General features: G+C 41.2%; 1 protein-coding gene across 7 annotated transcripts in view; it reads left to right on the top strand.

The window, feature by feature from the left end:
* Window positions 1-21,700, top strand: part of MCPH1 (microcephalin 1) — a 231,741-nt gene that overhangs the window by 55,714 nt on the left and 154,327 nt on the right. For 4 of the 7 annotated variants that reach the window (XM_048845288.1, XM_048845290.1, XM_075126458.1 and 1 more), the window contains 2 exons: window positions 5,227-5,264; window positions 8,782-8,944. The exons of 1 other annotated variant lie outside the window; for it this stretch is intronic. In XM_048845288.1, the coding sequence (XP_048701245.1) occupies window positions 5,227-5,264; window positions 8,782-8,944 (201 nt within the window). The remainder of the gene's footprint in view (window positions 1-5,226; window positions 5,265-8,781; window positions 8,945-21,700) is intronic. 2 more of the 7 variants (XM_048845291.1, XM_048845292.2) reach the window with 1 other exon arrangement.

Raw genomic sequence — 21,700 nt, forward strand, 5'->3', positions numbered from 1 at the left:
CTTTCCAAGTTGCAGGTTTTGTTGAATCTAAACCATCCAAGATGGATGGCTATCCAACCTCTTTTTGAAAACCTGCAATGATAGAGCTTCTATGTCTTCCCTAGGCAGTGTGTTTCATTGTCTTACTTTTCTTACAGTTAGAATTTTTTTTTATGTACTCTAAATCTCCTATGTTGTAGTTTGAACCCATTGCCTCTTGTTCTGTGCTCTGTGGCAAGAGAACAACTTTTCTTCATCTTTTTAATGGCAGCCTCTCGAGTATTTGAAGACCACTATCATGTCCTCCCTTAATCTCCTCTTTCCAAAGTAAACATACCTAGTTCCTTCAACCTTTGCTCATTTGGCTTGCATTCCATCCCTTTTATCAATTTTGTTGCTTGCCTCTGGATCTTTTCTAGTTTCTCTAAATTGGTGACCGAAATTGGACACAGTACTCTAGCTGAAGCCTAAACAGCATCATGTAGAGCGACACTATCACCTCCCGTGACTTGTATGCTATGCCTCTGTTAATGCAACCCAAAATTGCATTTTTTTTTTAATTTTGTTTTGCATCAGCATCGTATTGTTGACTCATGCTGAGGTTGTGATCCTCTACAACTCCCAGATCCTTCTCAGCAGTTATCCCCCATTCTGTATTTGTGCATTTGGTTTTTCTTCCCTAAGTGTAACACCTTACATTTGTCTTTGTTGAATTTCATTTTGTCATCTGTAGCCCAGTTCTCCAATTTATCAAGATCCCTCTGAATTTTAGCTCTATCCTCCAAAGTGTTTACAGCGCCTCCCTCTCCAGTTTTGTCTCATAGAATCATAGAATATCAGGGTTGGAAGGGACCCCAGAAGGTCATCTAGTCCAACCCCCTGCTCAAAGCAGGACCAATTCCCAGTTAAATCATCCCAGCCAGGGCTTTGTCAAGCCTGACCTTAAAAACCTCTAAGGAAGGAGATTCTACCACCTCCCTAGGTAACGCATTCCAGTGTTTCACCACCCTCTTAGTGAAAAAGTTTTTCCTAATATCCAATCTAAACCTCCCCCACTGCAACTTGAGACCATTACTCCTCGTTCTGTCATCTGCTACCATTAAGAACAGTCTAGAGCCATCCTCTTTGGAACCCCCTTTCAGGTAGTTGAAAGCAGCTATCAAATCCCCCCTCATTCTTCTCTTCTGCAGGCTAAACAATCCCAGCTCCCTCAGCCTCTCCTCATAACTCATGTGTTCCAGTCCCCTAATAATTTTTGTTGCCCTTCGCTGGACTCTCTCCAATTTATCCACATCCTTCTTGAAGTGTGGGGCCCAAAACTGGACACAGTACTCCAGATGAGGCCTCACCAATGTCGAATAGAGGGGAACGATCACGTCCCTCGATCTGCTCGCTATGCCCCTACTTATACATCCCAAAATGCCATTGGCCTTCTTGGCAACAAGGGCACACTGCTGACTCATATCCAGCTTCTCGTCCACTGTCACCCCTAGGTCCTTTTCCGCAGAACTGCTGCCTAGCCATTCGGTCCCTAGTCTGTAGCTTTGCATTGGGTTCTTCCGTCCTAAGTGCAGGACCCTGCACTTATCCTTATTGAACCTCATCAGATTTCTTTTGGCCCAATCCTCCAATTTGTCTAGGTCTTTCTGTATCCTATCCCTCCCCTCCAGCGTATCTACCACTCCTCCCAGTTTAGTATCATCCGCAAATTTGCTGAGAGTGCAATCCACACCATCCTCCAGATCATTTATGAAGATATTGAACAAAACCGGCCCCAGGACCGACCCTTGGGGTACTCCACTTGATACCGGCTGCCAACTAGATATGGAGCCATTGATCACTACCCGTTGAGCCCGACAATCTAGCCAGCTTTCTACCCACCTTGTAGTGCATTCATCCAGCCCATACTTCCTTAACTTGCTGACAAGAATACTGTGGGAGACCGTGTCAAAAGCTTTGCTAAAGTCAAGAAACAATACATCCACTGCTTTCCCTTCATCCACAGAACCAGTAATCTCATCATAAAAGGCGATTAGATTAGTCAGGCATGACCTTCCCTTGGTGAATCCATGCTGGCTGTTCCTGATCACTTTCCTCTCATCTGCAGATTTGATCAGTATGCTCTCTATTCCTACATCCAGATAATTAATAAAAATGTTAAATAACACCAGGTCCAGAACTGATCCCTGTGGAACCCCACTTGAGACCTCCTTCCAAATTGCCATCATTTACTCCTAAGGGCATTCTGTGCCAAAAAATTAAAAATTCTGCAAGTTTTATTTGTCAATAAATAAATGCAGAGGCTCCAGCATGGCAGTGGGGAGCACAGGCCACTGGCTGTAGGAAGGTGGGAGATTACCCTGCGGCAACCCCACCCTGGGGACACACTCAGTGTGAGGCTGCACCCGACCCTGACACAGCACAAGGCCTAGGCCTGTCCCAGAAACACCCTGAGGCCCTGCCCCTCTACACGAGGTGTGGGGCAGGCAGACTCAACCAGGCAGGATCCAAGTGTGGAAGGGGCTCAGTGTGGTGGGATCCAAGTGTAGGGCGAGAGGATTCTGTGTGGGACAGTTTGGGTGTAGGCAGTTCAGTGGGGGGGATCTGGATGCACAGAGGCTCGTTGCGGGGTTCCATGTGCAGGGGCAATGGGACTCTGCAGGGGCTTGCAGGTGAAAGTGGTTGGGGCTTCCGCGGAGGGGTCTGGGTGCTGGGGGAGTGGGGCTTGTTGGAATGGTGGTCTGGCTGCATCTAGTTGGGGGTCTGGCTGGAGGTCTGCATGTGGGGGCACAGGGTTTGAGTGCAGGGAGCTCAGTGGGGGGTGGTCTGGGTACAGGGGTTGGGGTCTGAAGGCAGGAAGTCTGAGTGAAGGGGGGCTCCAGATGCAGGGTTGAGGTTCAGTGGGGTGAGGTTCAGGTATGGAGGGCTAGGAGAGTTCTGTGTGTATGGGGTGAGCCCATCTGGGTATGGGAGGTCCAGATGCACGGGTCTCGGGTGGATGCGGGAGCAGCTCCCCGCACAGTGACCCCTCTCCCCACAGCTGAGGAGCGATGGGGGCAGGAAGCAGGGGAGATGCTGAGCTTCCTGCAGCTGGGGGAGGTTTCTGGAGGTGGGTCTGATACAGCCCCAGCCACTCTTTGCAGGGGAAGAGGAAGTCCTATCCTCTCCTGCCTCCAGCTGAGCCAATCCCAGCTCAGGGTAGGAGCCACCTCTCTGCCAGCTGCCTGAAATGGTGTAACTGCGCTGCTAGGGTGTGGTGCGTGACTGCTCTTGCAACTTCCCTTTGCATCCCTGTCAGTGGTGCAGAATTCCCCCAGGAGTAATCGTTCCATTAACAGTGACTCTTTGTTTGAGGTTGTGTAACAAATTATGTGGCCATTCAATGGTAGTTCCATCAAGCCCATGTTTCTCCAGCTTGTTTATCAAAATGTCATGTAGGACTGTATCAAAAGCATTGCTGAAGTCCAAATATATTATGTCCACCACATTCCTCCTATCTACCAAAACAATTACATTGTCAAAGAAGGAAATCAAGCTGGTTTGGCGTGATTTGTTCTTGGTAAATCCATGCTGGCTGCTAGTGATCGCCCCTTCAGTTATTCGCAAATTGAATGTACCGATATATACATTTCTAAAAATTCTATTTCTGTGTTAGTGTATTTATTTCTCAAAAGCTGAACTGTGGTTAGTCTCTCTTCTTTGGAATTTCCTTTAAGTTTTTATTGTCTATTTCAAACTCTGAAAACTGTCTTTTAATGGCTTTTCTGTGTCCTTGTCGCATTTCTTTTAAAAATAATATATTTAATTAACGCAGGATAGGAACAAAGCATTTAAGCAAAAGGAAAAATGTGAACGTATTTACAACATTGATAGTTATAACTCACTGTATAATCTGAAGCCAAATTGTTTATTTAAAGCCCATTCACATCAAAGAATGAAAATGCATTCTTGCTGCAAAGTAAAAGCCATTAGTCTAGTAAAATAATTCTAAGGAACTCTCCTCTTCTTATAGTGGATGAATTACTTAACTATACAATGGAGAACTATTCTGCACTGGTAGGGGAATTTATACTGTGGGTCTGTTCTTTCTCTAATTGTGATTCATTAATAAGTAAGATGCAGCGAGGCTTTCAGTCACCTCTTGAGCCTGTGCTACAAGCCTTAAGCTGATTTACAGTACCTTAAGCATTCTCAACTATGTACATGATTCAAAGGAAAGTAGTTGTGGGGAGGGGTCAGCAAACTTGGGGTTGTGGAATGGCATGGGGAAATATTAGAGGAGACACTGTTGGTCTCCTGTGGATCAATAGATTTGCAGGAAAAATTCTAGAACACAGATTTATTTAAAACAATATGAATCAGACAAATATTTTCAAACAGACCTTACATACTGTTTTGTTACTGTGGGTAGTATATGTAATATAGTACTAAGCAGATCTGCTTGCCTTCAGTTTTTGGAAAACTTATTTTAGGTATATCTGTTTCTTGGGTAGACAGGTTGATGCTATATGCTTCAGAAAGATAAGTACTTTGCCACAATTTTCTATGTTAAATAAAAGCATAGACTTGCTAAGAGAATGAATATATTCTGTATCTTGGTAATATACCTAATTTTCTTCTAATGATTGGTTACCAGCTTGAAGGTATAACTCAAAGTATGGTAGCTGTACAATGGCATTGGACTGAAGTTTTTATAAACCAATTTGAAGTATTAATCATTATCACCAGCTGAAACTAGTATTACAGAACCATCTTGTTTGCACCGTCTCTTGACCAGGCACCACATTGGTGGTTTTACTCTTGTATCTTAACAAATGGTTGTCACAAGGGGGTTCCAAGGATCCGTCCCTCCTTTTATAATAGATTCTACGTTTTCCCCCAAGAAATAATTTTTTGTCCATATAAGTGATTGTTAACATATTTGGATGGGCCCATTGGAGCATTTGTTTATGCTTCAGAGAAGGGCAGATGGCAGAAAGTTTTTGTGCAGTTTTTAGCGGTTGCCTTCCCTGATGCCGAAGTGCATCACTTGTGATATGCCTGAACATCACTGACCTTGGAATCATGTGACATGTAATCTGTTCAGAGCTCTTATTTCCTGCAACATGCAGCAGGCCTGCGAACTAGTGTCTTAATCCTAATTTACTTTGTGTCTTTAGTGGAATCTCTTACAATTTAGTTTCTGTGGGAAAAAGTTTTTTTCATATTTTTGACTGTTTTCTTGTTCTTCCTTTTCAAAATCTCTAGCCAACAAGAACATTAGTCATGACAAGCATGTCCTCTGAGTAAGTACTAGATATTTTTGTGATTTTCTATTCTGTGTAAATTTTGAACTTGTTTTCAGCCTTGGCTTTCACATACTGTATTAAATTTATTTGTAGGTTATCCATGACTGGCTGTTGACTGGCATGCATATGCTTAAATACATGGTGTTAATCTGTAGACTAGAGCATGGGTTCTCAACCTGGGATACGCGTACCCTTGGGGTACGCAGAGGTCTTCCAAGGGGTACATCAGCTCATCTGTATATTTGCCTAGTTTTACAGCAGGCAACATAAAAAGTACTAGCGAGGCCAGTACAAACTAAAGTGTCACACAGACAATGGCTTGTTTATGCTGTTCTATATAATATACTATACACTCAAATGTAAGTACAGTATTTATATTCCAGTTGATATATTTTAGAATTATATGGTAAAAATGAGAAAATAAGCAATTTTTCAGTAGTGTGTTGTGACGCTTTTGTATTTTTAGGTCTGATTTTGTAAGCAAGTAATTTTTAAGTGAGGTGAAACTTGGGGTACAATAGGCAAATCAGACTCCTGAACGGGGTACAATACTCTGGAAAGGTTGCGAGCCACTGAACTAGAGCACATGTTATACTTGTGCTACTCAGCACTTAACAGTAATAAAACTACAGTGAAAACTTCAATTTGAAATAAATTGGGAGTTTTGGGAAGGAAATGGAGGATTATACAGTAAATAGCATGGACTTTTTACCTGTGTCTTTGGTTTTGTCATTATATATTTGAATTGTTTTTGTAAAGAACATCATAACTGCCTGAAACATCAATTTAAATGTTTTATTTTACATAAATAGCTGCTAAAATAGTATTTCTTTTAGGGTTTTTTAGACACTTGGTTACAAAGGTTGGATATTAGGAAAAACTTTTTCACTAGGAGGGTGGTGAAACACTGGAATACGTTACATAGGGAGGTGGTAGAATCTCCTTCCTTAGAGGTTTTTAAGGTCAGGCTTGACAGAGCTCTGGCTGGGATGATTTAGTTGGGGATTGGCCCTGCTTTAAGCAGGGGGTTGGACTAGATGACCTCCTGAGGTCCCTTCCAACCCTGATATTCTATGATAAAGCATTAAAAGCCAGGTGCCACTGCATATTTGTGGAAGAGTTAGTATTTTTCTGGCATACTCTTTTTATTCTCCTTAAACTCCTACAAAATAAAGATCATCCGACAAAAACAAAGTCCTATATTTTATGCTAAATTCCTTTAGAAAAAAAAAAACGAGTTATTTGTACCACCCGCATGTCTGTTTCAGGTTTGAAAACATTTGATAATCTATGATGGTTATATAAAGATGAATACTTTAAAATTGCACTTTTCTAAAGCATTTCTTTAAAGATAGCTTCTAACCGTGTTTCTGTCAATTTTTCCACTTTCATTATAAAATAATAGTTCAGGAAGCAGAAAAACTTAAAATATATTTTTAGTTTTATCTTCTTAATGCTTCATGAAACTTGACACATAACACCCATCCATTTTAGATCATCAGTGCACTTCACAAGCCTTATATTTAATTGCACAACGTGACATCCCCCATAAGGTTGGTAAATATGATCACCGTGTTACAGATGAGACAAATGAAGCACAGGGAGGTTGTGATTTGTCCAAAAACACAGAAAAAGTCTTGGCAGAGCTGGAAAAATAACGCAGGTCTCGTGGCCATATTGCAAAACCATCCTTTCTCACATTAAATGTAATCTTCTTGCACGGATCCTCCTTTTATATATATTACTAAATCTGCTTAATATTTGAGTATTATTGTGCTCACTTAGTTTATGTTATGGTATGTTATATGGCTAATGGTAACCAACTTTGTCCCTCAAAAGTCTGCTTTCTACTTTGAGCTGACTGCATTCAGAGTATAGAGAGCACATTATAGGTTGTGTTCCCCAGTATATGGGTGGGGCAGACTACCTCTGGAAAGAGAAGGAAATGCATCCCTCTAGAGAGAGAGAGAGAAACCATTGGCCAAGAGCCTGTTCTGTCTGAGTAGGAGCCAGGGCTACAGAAATGGGTCAGTGGAATTTAAGTAAATATAGGGTGTGAGATGAGTGGTGTCTTGACATTGTTTTCCTCTTATAAGAGCATAGCATCACCCACTGGCCGGCAGCAATACCTAGCCATATTGTGCTTCATGGAATTGCAAACCCATAAATCTGCATGTAGTAGGTTTGTAGTTTATTGAAATGCGAATTGGCTAGTTTCTATTTAAACTATGATCTTAGAGCTATTTCAGTTCAGATTCATATTGTAAGACCTTTCCTCTCATTCCAGAGCATATCTCATATAGCTACCAAAAAGAGCCAAGATAAACTGTGTGTGTAAAACCTACTCCCTGAGCATATAGTCCAGGTAGGGTCAGCATCCCTGTGGGTTCAAAGTTGCCATGACCATCAAACACAATATCTGTCTAAAACACTCTTTGCAGGATAAAGGAAGCATAAATATATCCAGTGACAAATAAGGCTAAGATGATCACAAATGAGGGGCTAAACTTAGGCTCCTAAGTATATATTCAGGCAGTTAAATAAGTTAAAAACAGTTCTGCGCTTGGCATCTCCTTCAGTGGGAAGTCAATTTGCTAAGCTATTTGTTTTCTTTAAATCTCATTTTAAAAGCTTTTGCTGTCTCTCTGAAGAATCCTTTTAGGATCTTCTTAGAGTTCTGTGCACTCTTTGTTTTAGCCAGTTTATTTTGGGAGCTTTTTTTATTGAGTTACTTTCTGCAGAGAGAAATGTGGATGGAATGAAAAAAATGCCCCACAAGCTATAAGAGATGTCCTGAACATGCTTTCAAGATGGCATTGATTGACTCATGAGCTCTGCCTATTTTTCCTGAGAAGATCAGTATTGCACTAGATGGGTAAATCTGCTCCAGGCTGTTTCTTAATTACTTGATCTTGAGTAGAGGTGTTTCTGAGCTTCCTCTCAAGCTCCCAGAAGTCAGGTGTGTGGGCAGAAAAGACATTGGAATCAAGCTTTTTGTTACAGCACTGCAGCAGTAAATAGTTCTCATACATCATCTTTCCTCAAGGGATACCAAGATCTCAGTGGTCACATGATGATGTATTTCTGTACTTCAATGTTCATACTCATAGATAATATACTTAGAACTCTAGTTACAGGTGGACATTCAGTATTTTACATGGGAATTGTATCTGGTGGCAATAATTTGTAGTACTAGTGAGCTTCATGCTCTGGTGATTGAACCAACATACAGTAATTTTTCTGATGGTTTTGAGGTGTCTACACAGTAGGGACAAAACTTTAAAATTAGGTATTTGAGTTTGAGACACCTAGTTTAATATTTAGGCTAAATGTTGCCTGATGTTTGGAGGTGGTTGACAACTGGAATTTCCCAGTGAAATCTGTTAAGCAAAAGTTTTGTCTGAATTTTTACATTACTTTTTATACAGTAACTATTCAGGTGTATACATAAAACATTTAATATTGAGTTCTATTCATTGTGGATTCCCCGCCCCCCCCTTCTGTGTTTTGGCAGGAAGCAGTGTGCAATAATTCAGGTGGTGAATAAACTGGGAGGCTTTTTGTTTTCGGATGATGTATGTGAAACGACTACTCATGTGGTTACAGGGAGTCCTCGTCGCACCTTGAATGTAATGCTGGGAATTGCCCGGGGCTGCTGGATTGTGTGTTACGAATGGGTAAGAGAGAGATCTGAATTTCACAATAAAGTAAATCAAGTTTGTTTGTTCAGCATTAGCTAAGATATAACATCCCTATCAAAAACTTGCCATAAGCAATAGCATCTTCATTATTCTTTTGCATTAAATAGAATACTGTTCTGAAACATGTACAGTCAAACCTCGCAATAATACGCCCCGCGATAACGCGAATTCGGATATAACACAATCATAAGTTGGCTCCCCTTTAAGGCCGTAATACTGTTCGCGTTTTGCTGGAATACTTTTTTTATGACATTTATAAATAAACTGTGTTCTTCCATTATGGATGTTCCAGTTTGCAAACACAAGTCATTTTCTGCCCAAGAGGAATTGTATGCCTTGGATCAACTAAAGAAGGGCAAACAATAAACTCAGCTTGCTAGAGATCTAGGAATTAGCAAGTCCACTCTGCGAGGGTGGAAAAAAGAAGAAAAGCTCTGTAGCCTACCCTGCATTCTTGAAGAGGAAACTGGTTTACAGCGTAAAAAGGTCAAGTTTGCTAGTGACGAAAGCCTAGATTCAGCCTTGTACGAATGGTTTGTCCAGGCTCACTCAGAAGGAGTTCCCATTTCTGGCTCTATTCTGAAAGCTCAAGCAGAGAAATTTTGATCGCCTTATCAATGGAAATGAATCCAAATTTAAGGTGAGTAACGGCTGGCTGGACAGATTCAAGAAAAGGCACACTATAAGCCAAGTTCTTGTTTCTGGGGAAATCCGCTCAGCTGTTAAAGAGGCTGCTGATTCCTACCCAACTGAGCTTAAAAAGTTGCTGGAGGAAGGTTGCTACACAGCCGATCAAGTTTACAACTGTGACAAGACTGGTTTATGCTTTAAGATGTTACCCGATCGCACCCTCGCAACCAGGACTAATAGTCACAAATGAGAAGGCTTTAAGCAGAGGAAGGACCGAGTAACTCTCTTGTTTTGCGTCAACAAGTCTGGCAGCCACAAAGTCAGACCTCTGATGATCGGAAAAGCTGGGTCTCCCAGATTTTTCATCATGTTAATATGAAGGCCCTTCCCTTTGAATACACCAACAGCAAGAATACATGGATAAATAGCTCCATATTTCAAGACTGGTTCCATAAAACTTTCGTGCCAGCAGTTTGGGCTCATTTGCAAAAACTCAAGCAGGAGCCAAAAAGCTCTCCTTCTGTTGGATAATTGCCCTGCCCACCCCCCAGCGGAAAATCTTGTAAGTCGTGACGGCAAGATTAAAGTCTCTTATCTCCCGAAGAACACTACATCAGAAATCCAGCCACTGGACCAAGGCATCATATCGGTATATAAGCAAAACTATCGTTGCACAATGATCAAGCGGATGGTAGCAGATAACTCCTCCATTGACACGTCACTGGCATCACACAACTTGAAAGAAGTCTGTCACCTTGGCGGGAAAGCCTGGGTTGCTATCTCTGCATGTTGGATTGAACAATGCTGGATAAAGGGTCTTGGTCCAGCTTTTCTGTCATCTACACACGATGATGGTAATGATGACGAGCCTGAATTTACAAGGTTCATTGAAGACGACATACATTTAGCCGAAGAAGCACTCGGAGAATATGAGCACAGTCATCATGATATCCTCAACTCGTTTTCAGAAGATGACATCTGCCCCATATATGAACACATCTCAGATGGCAAAATTGTTGCAAATGTCAGTGGGAAGAATGAAGCTGCACCACCAGAGCCTGAAACCAGTGGCGCTAATGATGACTACGATGACCATGATGGCACCTCAACTTCCCCACCAAAAGTGTCAGAGGCAGTAAAGCACCTAGAAGCTAGTTTGAGGTCGCTGGAAATTCAAGACTTGGACAGCGTCACAATCCTCCAACTCAGAAGCATTCTTGACTTTGCTAGAAGCCAACGGTCCACGGCAAATAAGCAGACCGCACTAGATAGCTTTTTTTAAGAAGTGATGAAATTTAAAATTATGGACTCATGCAAGCAGATTGACTTTGCACTCTGTGCAATGATTAGTTTAGTAGATTTCACAGGTTTCTTTCATGTACATGTAATTAAATTACTACTTTTGTGTTTAAAACACGCTAGGATAACCGTTGTTTTTTTTACAAGACTTTAAATGACGGGCTTGAAATGGTAAATTTTCGTGACCCCGCTATGAAGCGACCCCACATTTATCGTGATCGAATTTTTTGTACCCCAATTATTGCATTATAGCGGGGTTTCACTGTAGCTCTATTTTTGCAAATATTGAATACACAAGGATTATCATAAGGTTTTTTTTAGTATTTCTAAAGTGTTATTGAAACATCTGTTAAGGGAATCTATTTTTAGATAAAACAGTTTCTTCCTTTTTATGATCTACGAAAAGGAAGACGAAGATTGGAAAACATGCTTTATGAAAACCTTATATACAAACAACTATGTAGTCTAAGGGTGTGCATAATGATTGCTTTGAATATGCGCTCTTGGTCAATTTCTTGTATTCTTTTATATATATTTAAAATGTAATAGTTTTTATTGTTTCAAGTATATCAATCATGTTGTTGCCTTATAACCAAGAACAGAGGACCAATGTCATAGGGCCAGATTTCTAAAGGTAATTAGGCACCTAAAGCAGCAGATATGTATCCAGGCACCTTTGAAAATCCCACTAAGTTCCTAACTTCCATGAAATCAATGGGAGTTAGGTGCGTAGGTGTTTGAAAATCCTACTAGGCCAGTGGCTCTCAACGTTTCCAGACTACTGTACCCCATTCAGGAATCTGATTTGTCTTGCATACCCCAAGTTTCACCTCGCTTGAAAACTACTTGCTTACAAAATCAGACCTAAAAATACAGAAGCACACTCTTACTAAAAAATTACTTACTTTCTCATTTTTACCATATAATTCTAAAATAAATCCATTGGAATATAAATATTGTACACCTCTACCCCGATATAACGCATTCCTCGGGAGCCAAAAAAACTTACTGTCTTATAGGTGAGACTGGGTTATATCTGGGTAGGGAGAGGAACCACACTCTGCCCTGGCTCACCTCCACTCCACCTCTGCCTCCTCCCCTGAGCATGCCACCACCACTCCGCTTCTCTCCCCCTCCCTCCCTCCCTCCCTCCCTCCCTCCCAGGCTTGCTGCGCCAATCAGCTGATTGGCACGGCAAGCCTGAGAGGGAGAAGAAGCCAAGCTGTGGCTCTCTCATGGGAGGAGGTGGAGGTGGAATGGAGGCAAGCTGGGGGGAGGCGGGCAGCAAGTAAGGGGTTGGGGTGCAGAGGAACTGCTTGGGGTAACCTGAATTCGGATATAATGAGGTAAAGCAGCCCTGCTCCCCAGAGCGCTGCTTTACCGTGTTATATCCAAATTTGCGTTATATTGGACCGCATTATATCGGGGTAGAGGTGTACCTACATTTAGTGTATAGTATATAGAGCGATATAAACAAGTCCATTGTCTGTTTGAAATTTTAATTTGTTCTGACTTTACTAGTGCTTTTTATGTAGCCTATTGTAAAACTAGGCAAATATCTATATGAGTTGATGTACCCCGTGGAAGACTTCTGTGTACTCCCCCGGGTACGTGTACCCCGGGTTGAGAACCACTGCACTAGGCAACTAGCTGATATTTTAAGTGCCTAATACTTTAAAAAATCTGGCCCATAATCATAGGTGCTGGAACTTGGGGTGCTGCCACATGACTGATTTGAAGTTGTTTCCATTACCTACTGGGTTTACAGTTTTGGTTCTGCGGGGTGTAAGCATCACCCACTATAAAAAATTGTTCCAGCACCCCTACCCATAGTCTTGTATAATTTAATACTTCACATAAAGATATCTTAACAGTATATCTCTATAGGGTGCAGTTTTCATGAAAAGATGCAATGAACATGAAAATTATATATTTCCATCTGAAAATTGCTTCAAATAATTAAGATTATAAACAAATCTTAGTGATTTTTCCTGTTCTTTGTGTAGTTGACAATATTTACGTAGAATCAATTTCTCTGTTTTGTCGAATGTCAGTTGCACATCTCATGTAATATTCTATGTCAAGATCTCCAACAGAGCATTAACTAGGAACAAAGCCAAAAGTATTGCTTGATTAGGAATAATCCACATAGGATCATATTAAGCTCAACGCTTTTACCCTTTGGGCCAACTTTATCCATACTATAATGCCAGTGAAGTGAATGGAATAGATTAGGGATTAATTTGTTCATTTAAGTATTATTGGACCAAATCTTTAAGCTGTCTTCACTCATTTTTTTTTACTGAGTTGATGTGTGGGCAACACGCTCACTGAAGTAAGTAGGAGTTGTGGATGAGTAGGATATAGGCAAGTGCAATAGATGCTATGGAGTCATGGAATATATATGCAAAGACTATTGTATTAAGTTTATGTTATATGTATCTTTGTGGGCTTGCTTGTGATTGTATTCTTGACTAATGGGTCAGATAACAGATGCTTCCTGCAGGAACTAATCTCCAATACTTAAACAATGCAGGTAACAAGTCTTTTTGAAGTTTTGCCCCTTTGGGAAAATAGCACACAGATGGGTTTGACGCTTAGTTCAAAGGCTTTGGCAGACAAAGGACTTGAAAATAGATCTGGAGAGAGCGTCATGGACACAATCTGAAAACTGACATGCATAAAACTCAGTGCAGCAGAACTAGACCAGCAGAACTGTTCTCAATGGTAGCAGATGACAGAACGAGGAGTAATGGTCTCAAGTTGCAGTGGGGGAGGTTTAGATTGGATATTAGGAAAAACTTTTTCACTAAGAGGGTGGTGAAACACTGGAATGCGTTACCTAGGGAGGTGGTAGAATCTCCTTCCTTAGAGGTTTTTAAGGTCAGGCTTGACAAAGCCCTGGCTGGGATGATTTAACTGGGAATTGGTCCTGCTTTGAGCAGGGGGTTGGACTAGATGACCTTCTGGGGTCCCTTCCAACCCTGATATTCTATGATTCTATGATTCTAGACCTTGATGGAGGATCTGAATTATTTTAGAACCTGCTAGTGTCTGCAGGTGGTAGGTGAGTGACCACCGTGTAAGCTAGCCTGTGTATGAGCTGTTTGTTGTTTTTAAGATACATTTACTCTAATATTTTTGTTTTGAATAAATAGTACTTTGTTTCTGAAAGCTGCCAGGACACTGGTTAACTCTGCCATTGCCCTAGAGAGAATAATGAACAGAGTTCAACAGAGCTCAACTGAGTTCACATCTGCTGAGGTGAACACAATGAATTGCAGGAGTCTGCAGCCTGAGACTGTGGTCTGAAGTGAGAGAATCATGGGATTCTATCCTGAGAAAGGTGTCAGGCCTTCAGCTGCCCCCTAGCTTGGGTGGCTTCCAGGAAGCCACAAGAGGGTCAGAGGTACAGGTAACTCAGGAATTTAAACTGCAAGGATAACAGGCATTAGTTTAATATTAATCACTAATTTATTTAATATTTAGATTCCTTTAACTGTGAATATTATATCATCATTTTGCTTTAACTGTCATCCAATCACTAAAAAAAGATTTTGGAGTCTGCAGAACTGCAGACGTTAAGTGCCAGTGGTCACTAGGAACTCTCCATATCAAAGGGTTCATAAACACTGTTTTCTAATGGATCTGAATAAAGTATTCCATCTGTCACTAAGACCCTGAAATGAATTATTTCAAAAAAGGAAAAGCCTAATTAAGGGCACCTGTTATCTGACAGGTCCTTTTTGTCTCATTTCTAATTTTGTCATCAACATCAATTTACCATTATTTCACCCAAATTATTCATGACTCAACACCCTTATCAGAGGAGAGGAGATAGTTGAAGCCATACATATTTATATGAAAGTTCATCTGTCTTCCATGACCACAAGGAATACTGTAGAAAATTAGTTAGAGGAAATTCAGTAATGCAGAACATAGTCTGTCTTTTCCAATAATGTTAAAATAATGAATCCATAAAATGCTTTAACTTAAATCTTAATATTACTACTCTCAGTGGTAGAACATTTCAGATTGGACACTGGAAATAATTTATCATTTAGTTTTAGTATATAGAGTTGCTTTAAAAAGAGAATTAATTATAGAGACTTAGTAGTGATATTTAGGTTGCCTAATACTTTGCATTAAAAGGTTCTTTTGACCTTTTTGAGAAGCTTTAACATCTCCATTGTTTGCCACAGGCCTTTGAAAATCAGCAATGGAATTGAGGTTCGGCAAAGGAAGTGCCTTTTCTTTGGGAATTCCATACAAAAAATCTAGGTTAAAAAAACTATTTAGGTTTCAAAATCAAACACACAAATGTTGGGGAATACCAGATTTACAGTTGGCGAAGCAACCTTAATTCAATCCCTTTGTGCACATGTATTGAGATACGTTCTTTGATTACATGAGGGCATACTATTTTTCCCCTACAGGTGGATTTTTTTTTTTGTATGAAATATAGAGAATAGATGCAGCATGGTACATTTTCCATATTATCCCACCAAAGTGCTTCAACCAGGTTTTGGAGGTTCAATTGATAGTCTAGACTCACTAACTTACTTAATCATTGATTACTAGTAAAAATGCCAATGATACTGATGCTTTGTGTGATATGGATTGTTCCCCAATAGGAACTGAAACCACAAACTTACTTTACATAGATCAGTGTTGTTTTGTTTCAAATTCTAGAATATAATTATAGAATATAATTCTCTTTGCCAGAAGCTGAGAATGGGCAACAGGGGATGGATCACTTGATGATTATCTGTTCTGTTCATTCCCTCTCGAGCACCTGGCATTGGCCACTGTCAGAAGACAGGATACTGGGCTAGATGGACCTTTGGTCTGACCCAGTATGGTCATTCTTAAATTCTTAGGTTCAGTAAATGACTTCTGGTCATTTAAGTATGTTCCATAACGACAGATGCTTAAACAACATCATCATTTCCTCATACATCACTCTGAACGCAAGACATGTCATTAATCAGCATGGCCATGTGGGCTTTTGTGTGTTACTGTTTAACAATGCTATAATACAACATGACAGTAATAAAGGAGTAAATATTAAGTAATAAATGAAGCTGTACAAACTAATGAATGGCATAACTAGTGCTTAAGCAGTGAATTTTTTTCTGGGGCAAAACTCTTTTGACATGAAAAACATGCACTAAAATCCCTTCCATGCTAGGTTGGGAAGATTTCAGGAACAAGAAGTACTGAAGTGCCAAAGGTTTTATGCAACAGATGGATTATATTTGCTGTAATCATAATCAAAGAAATTATCTTAGGCCAGATACTCAGATACAGGAAACACACTTGAAATAAGTGTTGCTTTAACATACTTTGTAAGTTAAATCTTCTACTATACTTGAAAATATTATGAACTTTTCTCTTTTAGTATAATTTAAACACTTCAAATATATTCTGTAATTCTGCAACTTTCTTTAGCTTCTTATACATAAAAACATAAATTATTGTACAACGAATTTTGCGTTATCGCTAGCAGGTCAAAAGAAACTAGTTAACTCAAAGATGCTAATATATTTAATTGTCCCTTTTCATTTTATACTGTCAAAGTTACTTGGACTAATGTCCCTACGTCAGTTGTCTTTACAGAAAATATTTGGAAGTAGCTTATTTTGTTGTATTTTCTGAGTGCTGTTTTGAAAACTTATTGGATGAAATCCTGGTTCTGTTAAAGTTAGTGGCAAAACTCCCATTGACTTAGTAGAGACAGGATCTTGCCCACTGTGTTTATGAAAACTCTGTATGTTTCAGTGACAGATAAGTTATTTACCTCTGTGACCTGTTCATGGACTCTGTATCTAGTTTCCTACTTTAACAGAAAATTAGATACTGTGACTTTGCACTCCAGTCCAAAACCATGATAGACAGATGAGCTATAATCCATTTTATATTCTGATGAACAAAATTAGTGTCTAAACTAAATTGTGTAACTACTGTAAGGATTGATTTAGGGTTTAACTGTAAAATTGGATTTCATTTTGAAAACCAATTACCCAAACCTAATTAATCTTTTAGATTTATCTATTAATCTAGTTGATTGGTTGGTGTTTACTCTTGGTCAAAATATCTTTGTGGTTACAGCATTGACATGCTGCACGCATTGTAGTTCATGGTACATCTGTTCCTGCTGGGTACTATCTGTAGAGGAACCAATTCTCATTTAGTATATCTGAAATGTCTAAGGAAGTGCTGTGTGAAATACTACAATTTTCTCAGCTCAGCTGAATTTGAATTGCCAAACATTTTTCAAGCGATATATCTGACTAATGATGTCAAATGAAGCTGTAAATCTAAAGCTAACTGATATCTCAATGTTTACGTTTTAAGTGATATTAAATAAGAATGGCTTCCTTATTAGATGTTATCCTTTGTTCTACTTTGAGACATTACAATCTCTTGTCTGAAAAAAATTACAGCATATGTTGAGGCTAAATACAATACTGCATTATAACATATTTGGCGTGATTTTTAAAAGAATAGACCATGCAAATTATACGACACAGTAATGACTTCTTTATTTTGGCATTTAACACATTAACTTTGGGTGCTACAGATCATAATTGCTAACTGTACTAAAAAAACAGTGTTGCAGTATCCAACGTCCAAATATTTTTTTTAAAGGTAAACATTATTTCTTTGGATTTCTGTAGTAACAGACAAGTGTTCTAGGCTCCCTTCCCACTTACCAACAAGAATAAAATATAATTAAATAGCAGTTTATCCTCTCCAACATGCAGAAAAATTGACTTGCCCAACAATATACAATTTTCCTCTTGCATTGCAGGTCTCATCCCACCCTCTGTAGCAATCCGTGCAAACAGTTGTGGCATGTTCCGAAAGTCAGCAGCTCCTTCAGACTGAGAACTGCACATATTATACTTGATGATTAAGAGCCTGCAAAAGTTCATTTAAAAAACACAAAAGCTATTTTTAGTAACAGAAAATGGGCAAAAGAGCTCCTAAAACTGCCTTACTATAAAAAGTATTGCTGTTCTTTGAGTGGTAGTTTGTATTGTGTTCCACGGAGGGTTTTTGCAGAGAATTTGAAAATCATGTCCATTGGTCCGCTCATGCTCCTGACTCTCCTCCGAGGCAATAAAGCACAGGGCAGACTGACCACATCTCCAGTTACTTCTAACCGCTGCATGGTCCAGGTTGGAGCTTCTGTGTCCTCATCTGACACAGTTCTAAAAAGCATAGTTGTAAATAGTTTTTGCAGTTTTAACTGTAGTTTTACTAGTTTTATTTCTTTCCTAGTTTTACTAGTTAGTAGTTTTAATGTCACTTTCAAGTAGACTTCAGGGATTTTCGTCCCCTCGCCTAGCCCTCGTGTCAGTACTGGACTATGCCCAGAACTTCAGGCTCAAAATTTGCTCCTCCTGCCCCTATACCAATGCTGCCTCTACTGCCTGGGAGAAGCTCACATCACGGCCAGGTGCAGTATTTCCCAGCCATGCCTGAGAAGGCCAGGCACTTTGTCTCCAGAAGTATCTTATGGAGGTGGCCATGAAACTGCATTCAGTCTCAGGACAGGGAACCCTCCATGTATATTGGACTCATTCAGCGAGGAGTGTGCCTCCCCCTACTGCATCTGATTCTGGTGTTGGTAGAACCAACCCCACTGACCCCATGGTGGGGCCTAGTCAGGAGATTAGGAAGAACTCTCATAAGCATGATACTTAGTCTTCCTCAAAGTCCAGCAAAATGAATGTTCCCTCCACCAGCATGACCCAAGGGGATGGAACACATTCCAAGTCCCACAGGCACAAGAAGATCCATAAACAATGGGATCCAGCACTTTCAGGGGATTAACCATTAACATTATTGGCTAAATACAATTTCCTGAATTACACTGTCACAATGGGATCATGTCTGCTTCTAGGCCCATGTCGAAGAAGGGAAACTCATAGTGAGAATTACCCTCCAGTCTGCAGTAGATGCAGCTGATACCTTTTCCAGACCCATGGCTACAACTATTATGGTGTGGAGGGCATCTTGGCTTCAAGTTTATAGTTTTCCTAGGGAGGATTAGAACACCATCAAGTACCTCCCCTTTGATGAATCCCATCTCTTCAACCAGAAGACAGCTGAATCGTTACATACCCTGAAAGACTGCAGGGCTACTCTTGGTTCATTCCTGCCCCGAAATGAAAGTTTCACCACCTGTTGTCCATCCACTGGTACAGGTCTCCCTAATTTTACCAACAGAGACCTTACAAACCCCCTTGCAAACATCAAAAGGTGCAGAGGTCTCGCTTCCTGACCCTCCCTTCACAGGCCTTCGTGTCTCAAACCTAACCCCAAGAGGTATTTTTGATGCAGTTCAAGAGCCACCAACCTAACACCTTATGACCTTCCCACTCCCTTTGGGGGTTGTTTAGCATTCTTTTTCCATGCTTGGAGTGCAAAAACAAAGGAAAAATGGGTGTGAATGTCCTCTCTCATGGCTATACCATTGAATTTGTAATGCTACATCCTCAAAAATAAATAAATAAATCACTCTCCGTCCCCCTTCAGGGACCACTCTTGGGCAAGAATACTGTCATGAAAGGTGAACACTTTATTACAATGAGGAGCAATAGAATGCATTCCTCTAGAATATCAAGGAACTGAGTTCTACTCAATTTACTTCCTCAGACCCAAGTAAAAGGGAGATTGGAGAGCAATCCTCGATCTCTGCCACCTCGGTCACTTAATCTGCAAATTCAGGTTTCACATAGTCATCCTTGCAGAGATAACTCTAGCCTTAGAAAAAGGCATGTGGTTCATGGCTCTCGATATGAAGGATGCTTACTTCCATGTTGATATTCACCCCGCTGATAGATGTTTTCTCAGGTTTATGGTGGGTGCTAACCATTTCCAATACAGGGTACTTTCCTTCAGGATAGCTACCACTGCCAGTGTCTTCATCAAAGTATTTTCAGTAGTAGCAGCTCGTGTCGGATGTTAGTCTCCTTGTTTTCCTACCCTTGATGAGTCGCTCCTAACTGCCAGGTCCCATCAGGAAGCTCACGTGTCAATCTCTCTGTTACTTAGCCTCCTTTCTTCACTGGGAGTCAGCTTCAACATCGAAAAGTTGATCCTCAAACACATGCAATCACTGGACTTCGTCAGGGCTACTATAAAGTCTATCACGACATGGGCATACCTACCCACAGACAGGTTTCAGAGAATGAACATAATTATAGCTTGTATCATGAACAACCCCTATGTACCAGCCAGGACTTGCTTGTCTCTTCTGGGCCACATGGCTTCGTGCACTTAGGTGACCCCCTTCCCGAGGCTTCACCTCCGCTGCCTTCAGACATGGCTTCGTTCCATGTACTTTTCGAATTGTCATCTGTGATAGACCCAAGCCAGTTGGGTACAACAAAGTAGTAGAAGGCAGATATACTGGCCACTGGATTAGCAGTTTTCTGTTCTCTGACTGACCAGAGCAGGGGCTGCTCCAAGCTAATGAGACCACCTGACTCCAATTAACCTGCAAAGAGTCAGGTGAGGCCATTAAGGTAATGTGAACACCTAATTAAGTCCCTTCTGTTACTATAAAAGGGCTCACTCCAGTCAGGCTGAAGAGAGCCAGGGAGCCAGAGGAGAGGAAGTGCGGCTAAAGGGCTGGTTAATGAAGAAACCCTTAAGCTATCAGTAAGGGAGCCCTAAGGTACGGGTGAAGAAGAGAGAAGCGGAAGAGCTGTGGGGAAGTGTCCCAGGGAAATGTAGCAACTCTGGCAGTGAAAGGTTGGCTGCCAACAGCTGCTGCCATTAGGGTGCCTGGGCCAGAACCTAGGGTAGAGGGGGGGCCTGGGTTCCCCCCAACCTGCCGCCTCAGACACATCTCCTGGGAGGGGAAGACAGGCCTCTGTCAGGACAGTGGGCTAAACTGTTCTGAAATAAGCCCCTAGGGACAACAGACTGTGGGAGTTCTCTCACCAACTTCCTTGCTGGCTTATGATGAAAAGGGTTCAGTAGACTGTAACCTTGGCCCTAGAGAGAGAAGGGCTACAAGGAGGGTCGCAGTGAGCCATTGAGGCAAGCATAAACCGCCTAGAAGCACGGGAGCCACAGGGACAAGTTCGGAGCTATGCCACAGCTGGTGTAAGGTGTGGGATAGACATTGTTCAGAGCGTGGTGGAACAAAGAGGTTTTTTTATTTTAAAAAAAAAAAGTGCACTGGGGTTTTGCGGTTTTGTTTGTACCACAATGGAGGAGGTGGTGTGAGCGCTGGTGCAAGCCACAGCGGCCCAGCAGGAGGTAACCCGGGCTCAGGCAATGGCGCCACAGGAGTCCATGAGGTTACAGCAGGAAACCAAACAATTATTCAGTGGACCAGCTGAAGATCCTCACCATCCAGGCCCGGGGGTCCAATGGGACGCAAACCCTGAGGGCCACTGGTTGTCTGCCAAAGATGGTGGCAGACGATGATGTAGAGGCGTATCTCCTTTCATTTGAAAGGACTGCTCAGTGTGAGGCGTGGATCCAGGAGCAGTGGGCTAGAATTCTCACCCCTTTTTTATGTGGAGAGGCCCAGAAGGCCTACTTTGATCTGCCCACTGAGGATGCTGCTGACTATTCCTGACTGAGGGCAGAGATCCTAGCATGATCAGGGTAACGGCAGCGGTACAGGCCCAGAGGTTCCAGGAGTGGAAATATGGGGAGAACAAACCTCCGAGGTCCCAACTATTAGATCTCCTACACCTCGCTCGGAAGTGGTTACAGCCTGAGGCATGCAGCCCAGAGGAGAGTTTAGAGACTTTGGTCATGGACCATTACATG

Source organism: Caretta caretta, chromosome 3 (assembly GCF_965140235.1).
Source record: "Caretta caretta isolate rCarCar2 chromosome 3, rCarCar1.hap1, whole genome shotgun sequence".
Taxonomy (NCBI): Eukaryota; Metazoa; Chordata; order Testudines; family Cheloniidae; genus Caretta; species Caretta caretta.